This window comes from Tuber melanosporum (assembly GCF_000151645.1).
Source record: "Tuber melanosporum whole genome shotgun sequence assembly, scaffold_18, strain Mel28".
Lineage (NCBI taxonomy): Eukaryota > Fungi > Ascomycota > Pezizomycetes > Pezizales > Tuberaceae > Tuber > Tuber melanosporum.
The window spans coordinates 848,907-862,641 of NW_003298841.1; the positions used below are offsets into that span (position 1 = coordinate 848,907).

The following is a 13,735-nucleotide window of genomic DNA, read 5'->3' on the forward strand; positions in this document are numbered from 1 at the left end:
GTACCGGCACACTCCTCTAGATAGTTAACTATCCCGGTTTTCCCGCATTGCAGTTGGGTTCTATCCGGCGCCGCATTCCCATTGTCGGGAGAAACGAGACCGCAATCGGACCCCTAAGTACTTAGTTATTTTGGATAGGTAAAGTGTGCTTGCCACTGGGGTGTCCTGCTGAGGGAATGTCCTACATAGCCAATGGTATATCCCCTTGGTCAGCCGAGCTGCTTGGTGAATGAGATGGAACATACCGTGTGTCGCTTAACATACCGTGTCACTTCAAGGGAGTCTTTTTTTTCCTTTTTTGACATTGATTACCACTTACAATTGCCTAACTGGGATTGCCGGTTGTGGCGTTCAGGGCACTGGGTCCGACAGTTTCATGTCGGAAGTTGCGAATCCACAATACGGTAACTGACTACAGGTACGACAATACCGTAGGTTCACCTCAGACCAACATGAGTTACATGACCGAGTGATAATCCATGCACCCGCTAACTCCTACAAACATTGCTTCTGAAGAAAATAACCTATTCTCATACGGAATTACATCTATCGAAAAAAACTTTTTTTGGAAGGGATAAAGAGATGAAAAGGGTGGAAAGAGAAAAACAGGACATGATGCAAGCCAGCAAACAAACGCAAATCTTTATACACAACTGGTAGCATGCGCACTGCCGCCGGTATCATATCCTCATCTTGCTTCATCCAGGGAACTGAACCGTAAAAAATACAACTGTGAAGAAGAGGAGGAGAGGGAAAGGAAGAAAATAATGATAAATAAGAATAGAGCGTCCTAGTAAACCCGCCCCTCCGGAACCTTTTGCTTGTATAAAGGAGAAAATAAGCCTAAGCCACTAGATCCTCCAATATAGCCTGCAACTCCTCCTTCTTGAAGGGTGCCCAGAGTACGTCTGTGCCTTGAGCATCTTTTTTCAAAGATACCATTTGGTGGTCTTGGAACCTACCACAGCATTAGCGCATCACCATCCCCAAGAGCATAGAAGGAAATAAAAATAGAAAGAGCGCGGAGAGGGGGAAGCATACTCCTTCAATAGTGTCCGGAATGCCATATCATTACTACAGATAAACTCCTCGACAGCCTTCTGATAAAGCACCTTATACTCCACGCCGACTTCATCTTCGCCCACGGCGCCAGCCGTTCCGTCTTCGATTCCTTGTAATTGATGACTGACAAGTACGCGGTACAAAGACTTTGCGTTCATCGGTAGCGATGCGAGGACGAATTTCACGCCCTTCGTGCCGCCAGCACGTCCGCTTCCGCTGATGAGTGCTAGTGAGTCGTCGATCGAGGACTCGATCGAGTACGGGGCGAAGGTGGTTGCGTCGTGCCAGAGAAAATTGAATTGCGAGACCCTGGCGGCGTCCCAGAGTAGCGGGGCATGGATGTGGTCTATCGAGGCAACGAGGGAGATTTTTGGATGGGAGCTTAAGCGCGAGAGAAGGACTTGCGCGCGGGTTGTGCGGAGGGGTTCGCCGTCGAGGTTGTGGATGAGGATGGTTAGGTGGTTTATGGGGGCATATTCTTCCTCCACCTCTTCGGCTTTTCGCTCTTCTTCTGCGGTATGGGTGTCGAGGATTGAGAGGATGGTGTCTAGGGTGTCGTTTGGGTTGGAGCCTAAGCGGATGGTGTGGTTTGGGCCGATTGTGGCTTTTGCGACGGTTGTAAGCACGTCTTTTATGGTCAGAGTGGGGACGTAGCCGTTTATTACCACGAGGCCGCGAGGCGAGCGGTAGATGCGCTTCGCGAACTGCATTAACAGATTCCGCTTCGAACCGTATCCGTACAATAAAAGGTTGAAACCCTGGCTTAGCTCGAATTCCCACTGCGGAAAGTTCTGCCTGTGTAGGCCTTCCAGGTAGGCCCTATCTTCCACATGGTCAGGCCCATGCTCGCGAATGAGCCGGAAGTAAGAGCTGTGATCTAGCACAGGGAGGGATGCGAGGGTGCTATTCGACGTAATAAGTCTCGCTTTTCGATTCTGGAAAAAGTAAGAATCGGGGCCGTCTATGGGCGCGGTAATCTCCTCTTCCACGAGCTGCTTCTTTTTCTTCCTCGACGCCGTCGTTGTGCTGCTCCCACCGCGTTTCTTCTGGACACCACTGGCTTCCTCATCGGCGAGTAGTCCATCTATATCATCACTATCGTCATCCCCAAAGATCTTGCGCGCAAGCACGTCCTCCTCCTCCTCGTCCTCGTCGTCACTGTCCTCGCCGCCGCCGACGGCCTTGGAAACGATCCTGCGAACGCTCTTTCTTCGCGCCGATCGGTCGGCATTGGTCACCGGCCCCCCGATTGCATCCCCGAGTGGAACCACACTCTCCGCGAACCGGACACTGGTACTATTCCCGTGACGTGTCATTGGCGTGCGTAGCCTTTTCTGAGGTGACGGGGAGTGCACACTTTCAGTGCCCGCGCCTGGACCGGTGCCGTTGAGCTGTTCGGGCTGAAGGAGGGTCGTTCTTCGCTGCTTGCCTGGGGTCTCGGGTAGAGGGAGTGGACGGGTGGGTGTATTTGACGAGGCGGCTTCTGCTGGGAGGTTGAGGGGGATGGAGGACAGGGTCGGTGCGGCGGTGGTAGAGGGAGGTTTTGTTGACGTGTCTCGGGGAGAAGTGGAAACTGTTCGTTTTCTTTTCATTGTATTACCGGTATATGTAGGTGCAGGATTGTTGGTACGGTTGGAGGGAGGGAGGTCTTAGAGGGGGAAGCTTTACTAAAGGGTGGCGGTCGGGTGGTTGGTTATGAGATGTTGTGCTGCTCATGCACGCCGAGCAAGGGAAAGGCCCGTTCAGGGAGTTGAGGCTTACTCTTCCAGAAGAGCACTCAATGGCCCCGAATGCCGTCAGAAGTTAGGGTGCTAACTTACCCTGAGCACTGTACAGTACTGTACTCGTACTCGTCTATGGTTCCAAACCTGAAAATCCGAGTCGTTGTCACATGATTTATCATGATACAGCTTGCTTCATGGATCACCGGTATTGCGAAAAGGCAGTACAGTACTGTACAGCACCAGGGTCTATAAATTTATATGATATGATGAGGAAACACAACATGCATAGTTCATCACTCATACAAGTAACAAGTGAGCCATTCGCTTTGTTCAATTATGATACTTCTGCGACTTCCCCCTCTCGTGATATCATACCGCATTATCTGGCGATACTGGAAATGGGACTATCACCAAACTAGATAGAAAAGTGAGTTGCCACGTTGGTTGTACTACCCCAATTCAATCATAATGTCGTAGCTAACAACATACTGATGACCACAGTATGTTTATATTGATATCGGTAAACACGGGAAATGAGTAGCATACCAGTATTGTATATGTACCTGTGCTGTATTAATAGTGTAAATAGGTTTGATTTCTATCTCTAGGATATGAAGCTGATTTCCTCTTTATCATGAATATTGAACTTTTATTAAATCCATTAATGCCTTCCGAGCATGTTGCACGCTATGGAGGATTTCAACAAGCAGAGTGCTCCAACCGGACGATCAAGCCCAGAAGACTACCGAAAGCTATACGAGAAAGCCCACCCTCGACAAAGCAGTTTGGGCTAGAGCGTTATTGTATTCAGAGATCCTACTCCCGCGAGTTCAAGATAATGGTCCTAAAGTGGTGGTATAACCACCAAGTTCCACAAGGACCAACCAAGAAGGAGCCAGGTTCCCTTCGAGTACCCCTAATGAAGGAAGTGGCAGTGAGATACCATGTTCCTATTACAACTCTCCATAATTGTCATGTGAAAGAGGATCAAATTGTAGCCAGTAAGAAGGGTCAGAGGAAAGTACCTGCAACAGAACAAGTACTAGCACAGTGGCCAGAACTTGAAGAGCATTTATGTAACGATCCCTCTCTAGGTAGTTAGTTCTTAGCGACGGGGAACGATACTTTTCGTTTCTATCTCTTTCTTCTTTTGTCTTACGATAGCTCTAGGACTCTGCCTACGTTACCAATAGTACAAGACCTTTACCTTCTATCGGGAATGCCTATCGTAAGCTTTCTCTAACTCGTCTTCGTGAAGAACCTTCCTTGGCGTAACAATAACGTCGCAGTAAAGATAAAGATCGTAAAGGTGTTTTATATTTAAAGTAATAAGTAGGAAAAGTACTTAGAACAAAGCGTGAAGAACTTATCCTCCTCGGCCGCATCGGCCTCCTTATATAGTGTTCTTCCGCCCCTAGTCATGTGAACTAAAGTGGTCACATGTGCGAAACAAAATCATAACAAACTAATCATGTGACCAACATGGTCACATGTTCAAACCCCATGACCTCATAGCGAGGTCATGTGCGAAAAACTCATAAACCAATCATAACGCAATAAACCAATCATATGACTCGACCGAGTCATATGTGCGAAACATAAATCATATGCATAAGGCTTACCCGCAAGGCATACTCACAAGGTACACTCGCAAGGCACACTCGCCCTATGTACGTCCCATGACTCATATTTGAGCAATGTGCGAAAGCATCACAAATCCCACACATAACAAATCATATGACCCGAATGAGTCATATGTGTGAAACAATAACATACCAGTGACTCATAACTATGTGTCACATGAAAACCCTTTCCTCGCTAAGCCATGTTCGTGACAATTTATATCATGAGTACTGAAAAAACTGTGAAGATCGAAAAGCTGTATGGAGAAGCTGGTTTTTTCGCCAGGCCCAAGACTCCTTTCACCATTGCTATCTTGATTCATCTTTATTAAAATTTTGTTTTTCTGATGGTTGGTTTAATGGTTTTTTAAGCTGACATGCTATCACACTTCGGTTTACTATGAACAAGTCCCAGAAAATACCTGACGATTACCTCCAGGTTATCCTCTCATGGATGCGTTTCAATCGCCATAACTTACAACTTCATCCTTCCCATCCTGATGCAAACTGAGTAGTGGGCCGCTACTTACTCGATAGCATTTGCAATATGGATGAGACTCCACTTTCCTTTGAATATCTTGATAGTCAAACCAACACAGATAAAGGAAGTAAGTCAGTCCAGGTTAAGGCATTCTAGAGTTGTTGGGACAAGCGTCAAGCGACGCTTGTTCTTGCTATTTTTGGAAATGGGCAGAATAAAGTATGTCCTCTTATAATTTTTAAAGAAAAAGAGCAATATGAAGGGAAGGGAAGTTGCTTTTACCAGCAGAAAAGAGATGAAGAGATGGAAAGATATGATACACGTGTGGCGGTATGCTGGAATGAGAATGCTTATGCAAACTCAAAGATATTAATCAATTGGATTGATCAAATGCTTGTTCTGGCCCTACCTCCAGGACCCAAACTCCTTGCCCTCGATGTCGCCAAATTCCACTGCACTAAAGAAGTACTTTCAACAATCCAATCTCACGATATTATCCCTTCCTTAATCCCAGTTGGTTGTACAGGATTGGTACAACCACTCGACGTTTCAGTAAATAAATCCTTTAAGAGCCTACTGTGCGATATCCTTGATAATCTTTTAGACGACTATGAGAAGGTCAACCAACTGAACCTTCGTGAAATACCTATTTCAAACACCTTCGTGATTGCTGAACTGTTAGGCGGAGACAACCCGATAGACTTCAGAGTTGTCTAGGCCGATCAAGATTCGTTTTTATAGACAGAGATTGTCTAGGAAGGCTCGGACTTCACTCGTTTCGTTTATGACTACTAAGAGCGAAGTAAAGTAGGGTAAAGTAAAGTAAAGTAAAATCGTAAGAACAATATTATATTGTTAAGGTCTCTTCTCCGTTGCTTGATGATGTCTAAAGCTTGGAAGGCACTTCGATATTTATATTCTGCGTCTGAGTGTTCGCGGACTACATCTAACTAACATACAACCATGTACCTTTTTCCAATATAACTCGCAACGTCGGGCTTTCTTCCAAGGTGCGAACACCTGGAGACCCTGAAAATCATCACACCCTCTTTGATAATTATAATATGACTATTTGGAAGTCATGCTGTTTCCAATAGTAATTATCCGATGGTGAGAGTCTTTTTAGACAAACGGCCCAATTCTCAAGTCGAACTGTGTTGGCTCCAATCGTCTCCCTTGTCGATGAAATGATCAGTTTCGTCTGCGGGTTGCATCTGTGAAGATAGTTGTTATTACCGACTTTCTAGGTCATCTAACTTCAACTCTTCATAACTCCATACCCAACCGATAGATCTTTTCTGGAGGACTTCCTACTTACCTGCAGGAAGCCTTTCCATAGGGTTGGTAGATAATCCCTCGGTTGGTAACCCTTGGTTGCCATGGGTAACAGGATTTTGGTTACTGTCACCGGTTTGGGAGTCACCCCCTCGGTTGCAGTATGTACCGGAAGCTAGTTGTAACACTCCTCGAACTCCATTGGGTTCGATGGTAGTATTCTCAGGAGTTCCAGACTCTTCTGGTTATCGTAGGGTGGATGTGAATGTATTGGTCTTTCATTAAGATCCTTTACTATTCATCATCATCTCTTTGCGCGAAAACGTCCCATTACTTGTGGCCTATGCCAAAGATATCTCGTTCTTGAAGCCTAGTAACTTTCTGGATAGTTGACGGATTCACTCCGTTATACTTCCCAGACCTAGCCGAAGGTCCCCTCTTATATATCCTGCGAACAGGATCCAGTCGGACGGACGGCGGCGACGTATACGGTGTTATTTTAACACCTTCGATTTTTGTGGTATAATACTCACAGGACGCAACTTAGATCGATATGTATGATGCCACGCGGGCCCCGTAAGGGGGCCCGAGGGGGGTGTTGGAGACCTGAGATTTCGATTTCGGGAGAGGTTACCCTACCTAGGGTGGTTCCTAGGTATCGGATCTCGGTATTCCTATCATGAACGCCGGATTCCGGTTACGAGAGCAGTTGGCGAGGCTTGGGATGAGTTTGGAAGAAAGCATCAGCAGTTGGTAGTTGAAACCTTCCAGAAATTGAGTCTTACATTGCCAATAGATGGTTCTTGCGATACAGAGTTATCTGTTAAGAACATTAACTCCTCGCATCTCCAAATTGGTGATTGGAGGGATGTGTTAAATAGTTCCCCGGGTGGAATAATTGGGACAAATGGGTACGATCAGGAAGTTGAATATGTTGATAGAGAATAAATCTGTAGACGTCTAGTAATGGAACACTAAGAAAACTGTATTATCTCACAGTCTCCAATTTTTATATTGGCTAAGCTCACCACACCCTCACAATATATCCACATGGCCCCGCTAAGTACTAGTTTCATTTCCAGTATCGCCAGATAATGCGGTATCATACTTGACTCTAGTCTACCACATGGGGCTTCTGTTTGCATTGTGCTCGCTTTAGGTCTAGGTCCTGTTTCTCGAACGATGGCAGATCTTCAATTGAACCGCAGCATAGGGAAAAAAAGAAAGAAAAGAAAAGAAAAGAGGCATCCCTTCCTCTACCTCCATCTTCCCCCATTGACTCACCCTTTCCACCGTCTTCACAACGTTATTGCATCTGCTCCCCCTTCTAAACCCCGCCCTCCATAGATACGGCCCTCACATCCAAAATGTCACTCCGCCTAAAGCGCCCACTCATCAAACGTCTTCCAAACGCACGCAACTACACCACCGCAAACCCCACCAGCGCCTCAACCCCCAACGCAAAATGGAAATATGTACCCCAATTCGGCACATACCCTAAAGGTTTCAATGTGGGCGGGATCCATTGTGGTGTAAAGAAGGACGGCAAGTCTCTCGATCTCGCACTGGTGACATCCGAACTGCCATGTTCCGCGGCGGCAGTGTTCACAAAGAACGTGTTCAAGGCGGCGCCTGTGCTGGTGAGTCGGGAGATGTTGAATGCTAGGAGGGGAAGCGGGGTTCGGGGTTTGGTCGTGAACAGTGGCTGCGCGAACGCGGTTACCGGGAAGGGGGGGTTGGAGGATGCGATTGCTATGGGGAAAGCCGTGGATGGCTTGGTGGGAGAGGGGGAGGCAAGCACTGTTGTTATGTCCACAGGGGTTATTGGCCAGAGGTATTTTAGACACCCTTTGACATTCGATGTGGGGTGAATATCATCAATTGAAGGAGATGTTGACTTTGGGGATGCGAATTTATCTAGACTGCCGATACAGAGGATTCTCGATGGGATACCCAATGCTTACAAGACCGTGGGAACTTCGCATGAGGCTTGGTTGAACACTGCGAAGGCTATCTGTACAACTGATACCTTTCCCAAACTCTGTTCCAAAAGCTTCAAATTCCCAGGATCTCCTACGGAGTACTCAATCGCTGGTATGGCTAAGGGGGCTGGCATGATTCATCCTAATATGGCCACGCTGCTCGGATTCATGGCCACTGATGCACCTGTTTCTCCGGATGCGTTACAGAGTATCCTTGGGCACGCTATTGAGCGTTCCTTCAACGCAATCTCTGTAGATGGGGATATGAGCACGAACGACACAGTAGCTCTTCTCGCAAACGGTGCTGCCGGTGGGGAAACAATCGAGATCGGCACCGAGGGGGAAAAAGTCCTCAGAGCAGTGGTGACGAGATTTGCGGAAGAGTTGGGTAAACTTGTGGTCAGGGACGGAGAGGGAGCGACGAAATTCGTGACTGTTAGTGTGAAAGATGCAAATAGCTTCGAAGATGCCAAACAAGTTGCTTCAACAATTGCTAGATCACCGCTTGTTAAGACGGCGCTCTACGGAAGAGATGCTAACTGGGGTCGTATCCTTTGCGCAACGGGGTACTCCGGAGTTGAAGGGGTTGTACCGGAGAAGACAAACGTTTCTTTTGTTCCTACCGATGGATCTCCGGAGCTGAAGTTGCTTGTTAATGGAGAGCCGGAAAATGTCGATGAGGAGCGAGCAAGCGAGATCCTGGCTATGGAGGATCTAGAAATCCTAGTGTCGTTAGGAACTGGTAAGGGTGGCGAATCCGCCTACTACACTTGTGATTTTTCGCACGAGTAAGCTTCCCACTGTCCATTTCGTTTCTCATAGACTGAAAGGTTTTGTTTGCTAACATTTTTCCTATGTAGATATATCACGATTGTAGGTTCCCCGCTTTGAATTCCGTCGAGATCTGCAAAAGGATAAGAGACTAACGGACATAAAGAATGGAGATTATAGAACCTAGAAATGAATAGAGATGCAACATTATAGAGATCAGGGCAGGCTAGATGAAAGTTGGATATTAGCAGTTAAAGCTATTACTTGGGGTTTTTTATCCTCCAACGCAAAAATTCGCAGGGTGTCTTGCTACCCTCAACTACCATACTGTACGAGTACTGTACCTGGAGTGATATTTCATCACGGCGGTCCAAGAGCGGTGCCTTAGGTGCCTCTTTCGGGTGTTTTGGGATCCTTTTATTGATCCTCTTGAGCAAATGACCACCTCCCCCAGACCCTGCAATATCACACCATACTGGCAATTGCTGACGACCAAATGATCCATCCCTGGGCGCTAACTTGTAAAACCTATTTTTGTCCCTCAACGCCAAGGACTCATGGCACTGGGGCTGAGGACTGGTGTGGGCGACAAGATACAAGTACGAGTGCGGCCGATAGATATATTCATCACGTGAGTCTGATAAGAAAAAATTGGTGAGAAAGCCTCACCAAAAATCTCTTATCAGACCCACGTGACAAATAAATCTATCGGCCGCACTCGTGAAACCTCAATCACACCTTCAGCATCGGTTTAGATCACGACGACACATATTTAAATTGGGTTTAGCTTCACCCCCTTTTGTTCTTCTCTTGTCTGTTACATTTTACCTGATCGGGAACAATTCATTTTGCTTTCTCTTTTCTCCGGTTTATCGAGTCAGTCACAGAACAATATTTTCATCGTCAGGTTACCGTAGCCCGGACGACCATCCACACAAGGGAAGCGGCCCGTTACTCCCACACAGTGTTGCGAGGACCCGTCAGTAGGGGTTTTGCTAAGAGAATTCGAGTGCCAAGACCCCCATTTTCTGTTGTTGCTGTGACAACCCGCCACATGTTGATGTGTTGATAACAAAAATTCTGTTATCCGGGATTGGTACCCGAGTTAACTTATCCCGAACAACGGTGGGTCTAAAATAAAAATAACACTAGTGACTTCTGCGTGTATCTCAGCATAACCCAAGTAATTGTGGTACCTAAGAAAGAGCTGTCTCATGACAGACTGCGGCTGGGGTCAGATTTCAACTACTCACCAAGCAGCTATCTATTTTTTATTCCCCAAGCTTCTTCCATTAGCAAAACCTCCTTTCGTTGTTCGGAATTAGAGAACTACCAGCCCCAGCCTCGGCGCCAAGGCTCGGTCGTTGTCGTTATCTTATACTGCGTGCAAAACCTCCCTAGTACCAAGTGTCTAGTCAGAGAACTGACCATAGTCAGTGACGGGTGGTCAGGAAGAAGGGGTGACGAGGGGTAATGGGGGGTGACGGGAAATAAGAGGCTTGGCATAATACCGAGAGACTACGGGACTACTAGTACTTGGTGTTTACACCACCGTAAATTTGACATCACCTTTTATGGGTGGTGACCGGTCAGGTTGAGTTTTGGGGGTGACCACCCCGTCACCGCCAACCCTGCTCCCATACCGGTATCCCTTGCATATCGTAGGGACTGGGTCAAAGGTCGGGTAACCTCAACAGTCGCTACCTTGTTGCGTGTCCTTTGGCGAAGTCCTCTATCAAAAACACGCAAGCTCTACCAACACCCCCACCAGTTCAAACACCCCACCTCACCATGGCAGAGGAAATAATCAAACGAATTTATCGGGAACTGGGGACTCGTGACTGCCAGTTTATTGTGTTCCCAAAACTTGATCCCGCTGTTTCCTCCCGGGTTCTAAAAAAACTTTACCCTCCCGATGTTAACACTCTTGGATTCCAGTGAGTACAAATGCCAGGGATAAAGTTTTCCTACAGAACAGGGTTCATTTTGCAGGTTAACCAAAATTAACTGTTCAGATACTTTATCCCTATACCTTGTATATGCCCAGTGTGAGAAGATACTAACTACTAGTATTACTAGAGTCCATTTCATAGCCCCCGACGGATACCTTCGTGTTGTAATGGCAGGCCGCCTTCACGAAACATCAGTTACCTGGATGCGAAGGGAGTTCTCTTCTTGGATCTATAATGGTCTTCTTACACATAGGGGATACAGGCAAATGACTAATTCGTTAATTTGTATGTCTCTTGGCTCTACCCTATAGAACTCCCTAGTTTATACTAATGATTTAATAGTTTATAATAACTTTGTTGGTGCATGTACTGGTTCTGGAAAAACTGCTGATCTTGCATAGACTCCAATCATCAATGGAATTCGAAGGCAGTTTCCAACAGTAGTACTCGAATCAGGAATGTCGGAGAGTCGGTGTAACAATCCCTCGTTGGATAGTTAGTTCTTGGCGATGGGGAACGATAGTTCTCTTTCTTTCTTCTTGTTTATTTGTCTTACGATAGCTCTGGGCCTCTGCCTACGTTACTGATAGTACAAGACCTTATGTTTCCTATCGGGAACGCCTATCGTAAGCTTTCTCTAACTCGTTTTCGTAAAGGACTTTTCTTGGCGTAACAATAACGTTGCAATAATGATAAAAATCGTAAAGATGTTTTATATTCGTTAAAGTAATAAGTAGGAAAAGTACTTAGAAGTCAATCTAATTTTATTTAAACTTGTACCGCCAACACTAGCATACGATGAGCCCCAGGGCCGGGCCTCCAGGTTGTCACATCCCGGATACCACTAACTACAAACTAACTAAACCTCCAGCCCCATACCTCAAACATGCCCACGCCATACCCTAACACGAACACTAAGTACAAAAACCATCATCGGTAAAGAAAATCCTCCTCAGCCCAGCCTGCCCACCAGCCAAGTTACCCATACAAAATACAAAAATCCCACTACCGCCACCTAAATGTGACCCCGCGATAACCCCCTCCACAGTAGAAACCCTCCCGAATGCCCCTACTCAATGATCTCGGGACATTCCCGCCAACCGCCAGGCACACACCCCCAATCCCAAACAAAAGAAACACCCAAAACCCAAGCGCGGAAACCCAACAGGAAAGCCAACTTACAGGGCGAGGGCTCCCTAGACGAGGGGGTGCGAACCATCGTAGAGAATCAGGGGGGCACCACACCCGCAGCGCAGCCCAAAAACCTCGATAGAAGCAGCCGGGACGATATAGTCTCCAAGCCACCGGCACTTGCCCGAACATGCCCAGGTATTCAACTCATCCTCCAACTCCCCGGCCCGCTCCACAGGCGGCGAACCCACCGCGGACTCTGTAGCAGCCGGTTAGTGATAGTGAACCGGCGAAGGCGATGACCCTTCTGAGTCGGGAACAAGTGGCACAGGTGAGGTCTGATCTTGCTTGACCCGGCGCTTCTTGTTTCTCTTCCTCTTGCCACCCCAGGGCACAGGTCTAGTAACAGGAGTGGACGGACCACCCTCATCACCACCCACCACCACAGGAGGGATGCCACTAGAAGTGCTTCCCCGACCAGCCACAGGCTCAGCCACAGAGGACTCAGGCACCTGCCCCCCCAAAGGGGGTGATACCACCTGTAACGATCCCCTTTCAGATAGTTAGTTCTTGGCGACGGGGAACGATACTTATCTTTTCCCTTTCTTTCTTTGTCTTACGATAGCTCTAGCCTTCTGCCTATGTTACCGATAGTACAAGACCTTTGTCTTCTATCGGAAACACCTATTGTAAGCTTTCTCTAACTCGTCTTCGTAACGAGCGCTTCTTGGCGTAATGATAACGTTGCAATAAGGATAAAGATCGTAAAGGTGTTTTATATTCGTTAAAGTAATATGTAGGAAAAGTACTTAGAACAAAGCGTGAAGAACCTATCTTCCTCAGCCGCAGCGGCCTCCTTATATAGTGTTCTTCCCGCCTTTAATCATGTGACCTAAAGTGGTCACATGTGTGAAACCAAATCAAAACAAACTAGTCATGTGACCAAAGTGATCACATGCTCAAATCCCATGACCTTATAGCGAGGTCATGTGCAAAACTCATAAACCAATCATAACGCAATAAATAAGTCATATGACTCGACTGAGTCATATGCACGAAACCTATGACATCATAATGAGGTCATGTGCGAAACATAAATCATATGCGCAAGGCTTGCCCGTAAGGCACACTCGTAAGGCATACTCATCAAGCGCATGTCCCATGACTCATACTTGAGCCATGTGCGAAAGCATCACAAATCCCACACATAACTAATCATACAACCCGAATAGGTTATATGTGTGAAACAATAACATACCTGTGACTCATAACCACGTGTCACGTGAAAACCCTTTCCTCGCTAAGCCACGTTCGTGACATTAGCTCCCCTCCTCTTAAGCCTGAGTCCCATCAGGCTTTTTCTCCCAGTTTCAATAGTTCCTGTCCTGCCGAGCGCATGGTCCTTCTCAGCTTGTGGAACTTTTCGTCTGCCATCCTCCATCTGACCCTTACTGATTCCAGAGTCAGATTCGCCATCTCGATCGTTTGCCGCCGGTTGTCGTTCAGCTGTCTAAGCACTGCGATTGTTTTGTAGTTTGCCGAAATTGTGGCCTCGGCTTGCCCCAGTTGTTCTCGGAGTCCCCGCATCTGCCTGTGTAGGCTCCTGACATCCGGTTCCGTGTCTCCTGAGGAATTTTGGGCCCCTCCCTCCTTGGACCGCGTCCTCGCGGCCCATGCCTTTCTGGTATCGTCCCCTTCCAATTCTTTTCGGCTTCCATCCTTCTGCGGGTAAAAT

The 13,735-nt window shown here is 47.0% G+C and overlaps 2 protein-coding genes; one reads left to right on the plus strand and one right to left on the minus strand.

Moving 5' to 3' along the window:
* Positions 1 to 504: 504 nt before the first annotated feature.
* On the minus strand, positions 505 to 2,696 carry GSTUM_00005229001 (uncharacterized protein). XM_002837239.2 has 2 exons: positions 1,042 to 2,696; positions 505 to 958 (listed from the first exon to the last, which is right to left on the minus strand). The coding sequence occupies exons 1-2, from the start codon at positions 2,652 to 2,654 to the stop codon at positions 844 to 846; spliced, it is 1,728 nt and encodes a 575-aa protein (XP_002837285.1). The 5' UTR covers positions 2,655 to 2,696; the 3' UTR covers positions 505 to 843.
* Positions 2,697 to 7,531: 4,835 nt separating this feature from the next.
* Positions 7,532 to 8,968, plus strand: GSTUM_00005230001 (uncharacterized protein; the record flags this gene model as incomplete). Its single annotated transcript, XM_002837240.1, has 4 exons — positions 7,532 to 7,998; positions 8,086 to 8,818; positions 8,858 to 8,894; positions 8,940 to 8,968. The coding sequence occupies 4 exons, from the start codon at positions 7,532 to 7,534 to the stop codon at positions 8,966 to 8,968; spliced, it is 1,266 nt and encodes a 421-aa protein (XP_002837286.1).
* Between the last annotated feature and the right edge of the window lie 4,767 nt (positions 8,969 to 13,735).

Excerpts from the sequence above, each read along its gene's own strand:
- GSTUM_00005229001 (XM_002837239.2), bottom strand. The coding sequence starts at position 2,654 with ATGAAAAGAAAACGAACAGTTTCCACTTCTCCCCGAGACACGTCAACA. Across the intron at positions 959-1,041 it reads TTCCGGACACTATTGAAGGA|GTTCCAAGACCACCAAATGG; the intron begins GTATGCTTCCCC and ends ATGCTGTGGTAG.